The sequence below is a fragment of the Sinohyriopsis cumingii genome, chromosome 5, assembly GCF_028554795.1.
Source record: "Sinohyriopsis cumingii isolate HCF-2022 chromosome 5, ASM2855479v2, whole genome shotgun sequence".
Taxonomy (NCBI): Eukaryota; Metazoa; Mollusca; class Bivalvia; order Unionida; family Unionidae; genus Sinohyriopsis; species Sinohyriopsis cumingii.
This window is the reverse complement of record NC_142965.1, coordinates 20,102,500-20,109,295: the sequence shown is the minus strand read 5'-3', so window position 1 is coordinate 20,109,295 and position 6,796 is coordinate 20,102,500. Positions and strand designations below refer to the sequence as shown.

The 6,796-nt window shown below is 34.3% G+C and overlaps 1 protein-coding gene across 4 annotated transcripts in view; it reads right to left on the bottom strand.

Annotated features, from left to right (window-relative positions):
- Positions 1–380: 380 nt before the first annotated feature.
- The window catches only part of LOC149798745 (zinc finger HIT domain-containing protein 1-like), a 28,263-nt gene continuing 21,847 nt past the window's right edge, over positions 381–6,796 (bottom strand). For 2 of the 4 annotated variants that reach the window (XM_089957615.1, XM_089957616.1), the window contains 2 exons: positions 4,973–5,080; positions 381–1,458 (listed from right to left, as the gene is read on the bottom strand). In XM_089957615.1, coding sequence (XP_089813741.1) covers positions 1,437–1,458; positions 4,973–5,080 — 130 coding nt within the window. In that variant the 3' untranslated portion in view covers positions 381–1,436. The remainder of the gene's footprint in view (positions 1,459–4,972; positions 5,081–6,796) is intronic. The other 2 variants (XM_089957619.1, XM_089957618.1) reach the window with 1 other exon arrangement.

The following is a 6,796-nucleotide window of genomic DNA, read 5'->3' as shown; positions in this document are numbered from 1 at the left end:
ACCATTATTTTGACATAACAATTTTTTAATTAACAGCAGCAGGAAGGGTGCGACCTCAATTAAGACGTAATTGCGTAAAGGGCGTGCATAATAAACTAGAAAAAAATCACCAACGACAATGGAGTAATATTAATTAGAAAAATTCTGGAGAGATTTTCTCAGTAAAAGTGTCGATCGTTTGTAGGAAGGTTTATTTTCGACATTTGGACGTTTTTCGACCATTGGTCTGTTCGCCCTCCCTGCTGCTTCACTTTGAAATTCCAGTGAATAATTTGAATAAATAAATCCACCCAAATTAAAAGCTGAACACAATAATAACACTGACCACTTCTGATGTAAAGGGTATGAATTAGTAACTAAGACACAATTTAAGAGCCAGGTTGTAGGTCAGATTCCTTTATTTTTGTACTTTATTAATATGTTTAGCTTTTCAGTGTAAATGAAATCTAAAACACTAATAGGGTTTTGTCTTATCACAGACCCCCTCTTTTTGTGCTTTAAAGATATTTAAAACTGCATTGTAAATGAGATACAAAACACTGATATGGTAATGTATTTACTACAACACCCTCTTTTTGCACTTTAAAAATATATTTAGTTTTACAGTATAAATGAAATACAAAACACTAATACAGTTTTGTATTTACTATAGACCCCATCTTTGTGCACTTTAAAAATATTTTTAGCTTTACAGTGTAAATACAATACTAAACAAACTGAGATCAGCCATGTGATACTGAAAAACAGCATGAACAGATCAGCCATGCGAGATTGAAATACAGCATGAACTGATCAACCATGTGAGACTGAATTACAGCATGAACAGATCAACTATGTGAGACTGAAATACAGCATGAACAGATCAATCATGTGGAAATGTAAAAAATATGAGTCTTGCACTGAAACATTATAGATCATGGGACAGGCCTGACAATGAAACCTTGTGAACTGTGAGACATGTCTGACACTGAAATCAAGTAGATCATGGGACAGGCTTGACACTAAAAAATTATCAAAGATTTTCACAAAGTCATTTATTTTCTTGCAGGTAGATAATTTTTCATGACACAGTTCACTGTAATCAGAGATTTAGTTTATTGTCTGATCCATCACGACTTCCTTTCTCCTGAATAGTTTCTGTGTGTGGACAGATCAGGATTTTCTCCTCCAGTAAAACTGTTGAATTACAGGCTGACCCTGTAGATGTGTCTAACAATCTACTCCACACTACTGAACTGTTTCAGACAGGCTGTGTCTTAATGCCCCCACACCAGTCAGGCATCACCATTAACACCACAAGAATTAGGCATAACTCATGGATTGCATTTCTCAACAGGAATTTGCTTTAATCCATAGAATTTTTAAATTTTATCCTGGACAGTTATTTGTTGCAAAACAATTTCGTCGAAGTGATTTGCAATAGGGTGAACTGGTTTCTAGGCTGTCCACTTCAAGCATCTGAAATGAATATGAAACATGAAATTATTTTGTGACTACTTCCTGATTTAAAAAAATAGATTATAAAACACAATTTTGACTGCAATTTCGTTTTTTTAGGCATCCTAAAATACAAACAAAAGAAAAGTTCTCTAAACCAAAATCAAAGACAAATAATAATAGTAATTTGTAATAAGTAATTTGTAATGATTGATGGTGTATGAAAAATAGTGAAAATCAAAATATATGAAAAATTAAGAGTATATGAAACAGAACATGAAAAATGAGTATGAAAAATTAGTGTGAAAAATCGGTGTTTGAAACATACTGTATGAACAGTAAGAGTATATGAACAATGTGAGTGTTGTGTATGCAATATTTGATGTGTATGCAAAATTTGAGTGATGTGTATGCAAAATTTGAGTGATGTGTATGCAAAATTTGAGTGTTGTGACTGCAAAATTTGAGTGTTGTGACTGCAAAATTTGAGTGCTTTGTATGCAAAATTTGAGTTCCATGTATGCAAAATCTGAGTTCTGTGAATGAAAAATTTGAGTGCTGTGTATGCAAAATTTGAGTGCTTTGTATGCAAAATTTGAGTTCCATGTATGCAAAATCTGAGTTCTGTGAATGAAAAATTTGAGTGCTGTGTATGCAAAATTTGAGTGTTGTGTATGCAAAATTTGAGTGTATATGCAAAATTTGAGTGTTGTGTATGCAAAACTTGAGTATTGTGTAAGCAAAATTTGAGTGCCGTGTATGCAAAATATGAGTGCTGTGTATGCAAAATTTGAGTGTATATGCAAAATTTGAGTGCTGTGTATGCAAAAATTTGAGTGTTTTGTATGCAAAATTTGAGTATTGTGTATGCAAAATTTGAGTTCTGTGCATCCAAAATTTGAGTGCCGTGTATGCAAAATTTGAGTGTTTTGTGTGCAAAATTTGAGTGTTGTGTATGCAAAATTTGAGTGTTGTGTATTCAAAATTTTGAGTGTTGTGTATTCAAAATTTGAGTGCTGTGTATCCAACATTTGAGTGCTGTGTATGCAAAATTTGAGTGTTGTGTATGCAAAATTTGAGTGCCGTCTATGCAAAACTTGAGTATTGTGTATGCCAAATTTGAGTTCTGTGAATGAAAAATTTGAGTGCTGTGTATGCAAAATTTGAGTGCTTTGTATGCAAAAATTTGAGTGCTGTGTATGCAAAATTTGTGTATATGCAAAATTTGTGTGTTTTGGATGAAAATTTTGAGTACTGTGTATGAAAAATTTGAGTTCTGTGCATGCAAAATTTGAGTGCCATGTATGCAAAATTTGAGTGCTGTGTATGCAAAATTTGAGTGTTTTGTGTGCAAAATTTGAGTGTTGTGTATGCAAAATTTGAGTGCTGTGTATATAAAATTTGAGTGTTGTGTATTCAAAATTTGAGTGATGTGTATCCAACATCTGAGTGCCATGTATGCAAAAAATTTGAGTGCCGTGTATGTAAAATTTGAGTGCAGTGTATTCAAAATTTAAGTGCTGTGTATGCAAAGTTTGAGTGTTGTATATGCAAAATTAGAGCATTTTGTATGCAAAATTTGAGTTCCATGTATGCAAAATTTGAGTGCTGTGTGCATAATATTTGAGTGTAGTGTATTCAAAATTTGAGTGCTGTGTATGCAACATGAGTGCTGTGTATTCAAAATCTGAGTGCTGTGTATACAAAATTTGAGTGTTGTGTATGCAAAATTTGAGTGCTGTGTATGCAACATTTGAATGCTGTGTATACATTTGCTGTGTATGCAAGATTTGAGTGTTTTGTAGGCAAAATTTGAGTGCCGTGTATGTAAAAATTTGAGTGTAGTGTATTCAAAATTTGAGTGCTGTGTAGGCAAAATTTGAGTGCTGTCTATGCAAAATTTGAGTGTTGTCTATTCAAAATTTGAGTGTTGTGCATGCAAAATGTGTGCTGTGTATGCAAAATTTTAATGGTGTGTATAAATCTGAGTGCTGTGTATGCAAAATTTGAGTATTGTGTGTTGAAAATTTTTGTTTGTGTATGCAAAATTTGAGTGCAGTGTATGTAAAATTTCCATGTAGTGTATTCAAAATTTGTTTGCTGTGTATGCAAAATTTGAGTGCTATCTACTCAAAATTTGTGTTGTGTATGCAAAATTTGAGTGCTGTGTATGGAAAGTTTGAGTGCTGTGCATGCAAAATTTAAGTGTTGTGTATGCAAAATTTGAGCACTATGTATAAATTTGAATGCTGTGTATGCAAAATTTGAGCATTATGTATAAATCTGAGTGCCGTGTATGCAAAATTTGAGTACTGTTTATGCAAAATTTGAGTGTTGTCTATTCAAAATTTGAGTGTTGTGTATGCAAAATGTGTGCTGAATATGCAAAAAATCTGAATGCTGTGTATAAATTTGAGTGCTGTGTATGCAAAATTTCAGTGCAGTGTATGCAAAATTTGAGTGTTGTGTATGCAAAATGTGCTGTGTATGCAAAATTTGAATGCTGTGTATACATTTGAGTGCTGTGCATGCAAAATTTGAGTGTTGTATATTCAAAATTTGAGTGCTGTGTATGCATCATTTGAGTGCTGTGTATTCAAAATCTGAGTGTTGTGTATGCAAAATTTAAGTGTTGTGTATGCAAAATTTGAGTGCTGTGTATGCAAAATTTGAGTGTTGTGTATGCAAAATTTGAGTGCTGTGTACATATTTGAGTGTAGTGTATTCAAAATTTGAGTGCTGTGTATTCAAAATTTGAGTGTTGTGTATGCAAAATTTGAGTGTTTTGTAGGCAAAATCTGAGTGATGTGTATATAAAATTTGAGCATTGTGTATGCAAAATTTGAGTGCTGTGTATACAAAATTTGAGTGTTGTCTATGCAAAATTTGAGTGTTGCCTATACAAAATTTGAGTGTTGTGTATGCAAAATGTGTGCTTTGTATGCAAAATTTGAATGCTGTGTATAAATCTGAGTGCTGTGTATGCAAAATTTGAGTGTTGTGTATTCAAAATCTGAGTGCCATGTATATAAAATTTCAGAGTAGTGTATTCAAAATTTGAGTGATGTGTATGCAAAATTTTGATTGTTTTTTTTATTGTTGTAGTAGGGTTTAACGCCATTTTACAGCACAAGATAGGCTATGCATGGCAGCCAGTATTAATGGTGGAGGAAGAACCCGGGGAACCACCAACCAGCAAGAAGCTACTGGCAAGCTTTCTCACATAACCACATTAGCCGAATCCGAGAATCAAACCGACGCAGACTGAGGTGAGATGGCAGTGATCTGTAACGGTGAGCACTTTAGACCACTCGGCCACTCGGGGCCCCCAAAATTTTGAGTCCATAAAAATTAAGCATACCATATATACTCATTTATAGGTCGAGTCCAACTGCAAACTGCACAGATCAGATCTGTCATTGCATAATGTGCTGGTAGATCTGGTCTATGGCTTTATTACTTTCTGGATTTAACAACATTTTTCAGTACATGATTTGTTATACATGGTAACTAGTATATTTGGTGGATGAAATACCTGGGAAGAACCACCAAACAATGGAAATGTGCTGGCAAACTTTTCACATATCCACACAGGCTGAGCCAAGACTTGATCCCATGCACCCAGAGGAGATATGTGAGTGATCTGTAAAGGAAACAGACCACTCAGTTACCCAGAACCCCTGACAGATCTGGGTCTATACAGTTTGCTATGAGTTATCAACAGAACAAACAAAATGGACCCAGATCTGCCAGTGCATTATGCGATCACAGATAAAGGATTAGGTTGTCTGAAGTTGGACCTGGCATATAAGCAAGTACATAAGTAAATATGAAAAAATTACGAGAATGAAAAAGCAAAAACAACAGAAGGAATGACATACCCTTTCTGTTGATAAAAGTGTTATGTCTGAAATATATATATATATATATATATATATATATATATATATATATATATATATATATATATATATATATATATATATATATATATAGACTTAATATCACAATAATATTGATGATGCTGACACACTTGTAGAGCTCTCACAATAACCAAGGACACAGGCAAACACTTGCAGACCTTGCTCAATAAGCAAGGAAAAAGAGGCAAACAATTTCAAGCTCTCTGAATAACCAGGGACAAAAAGGCAAACAATTTCAAGCTTTCTCAATAACCAGGGACAAAGAGGCAAACACTTGTAGAGCTTCCACAGATGCAAACCTGGTAGAGCTCTCTCAATACTCAGTGAGATAGTAAAACTGAATTTTAATGCTTGAAGGTTTCAAACTTAATGTCTCCTGCATATGCCCAATTTAGCTTCCTGTAAAGTCTTGTGATGTTTTGGGAATTCTATGATAAACAATACCTTGTGCTGATAACTAAACTAACCCTGGAGAAACCAACAAGAAATTAGTTTTTATTGGGACTTGTAATCCTAGGGTTGCAGGTTCAACATCCACCAAGGGCAGCCTGGGCTGGCTGTTGCTCTGTGTCCTTGCAAGAATTGCTTAGCTCTCCTTTTCCCTGCATGATATTGCCAATAATATGTTAAAAGTGTTGATAAGACCAATAACAAGAAACAAACGTTATGGCAAAGCTCAGCATTGCAATGATCACACTTACTTATAGTTCTTATGATCAAAGAATCAAGATAATGAACAAGGTGAGTAGTCTGGTTGACAGCCTTGAACAGTCTGAGCAATTAGGAAGTCTAAATTTAAAGTCTGTGAGCATCCATCTAGGGAGTATATATTTCAATGGTATTACTCAGCAGAATTTAGCCTCCTGGGATTTTAAATATATCAGCTGTCAAAACTGAAATGCACTAGCATGACTATGCCCTTTGCTAAGCATGGCATCTATCAATCACCTATCCCACTGCATGTATTCTTACAGTCCATTAACAACCTTGACCTCCAAGCCCACTACTGGTATATAATTATATACTCTTGTGACTGAACAAAAGCTTGCCCAATTTAGTGGGGCTAATAGAATAAGCTTGAACATTTGAGTAAGAATAGAAAATGCCAACCCAAATGTGTAGGGCAAACAGAAAAACCCAGCCCAAATGTGTAGTGCAAATAGAATAAGCTAGACCACTTGAGAAGGGCTAAAGAGAAAGCTTGCCCATTTGAGTAAGGCAAATAGAAAAAAGCTTGCTCAATTAAGTAGGGCAAACAGAAAAATCTTGCTTGACAGGGTATGGCCAATGGAAGAAAGATTTATTGATATACAAATTCAGATTTTAAAATTTCAGCATTCATGAAATTATCACAAAATACTTATCAGCAATGTTGCAATCACTGGAAAAATTTTGGAAATGAAAAAGCCAATTAAAGAAATATACAAATTAATAGG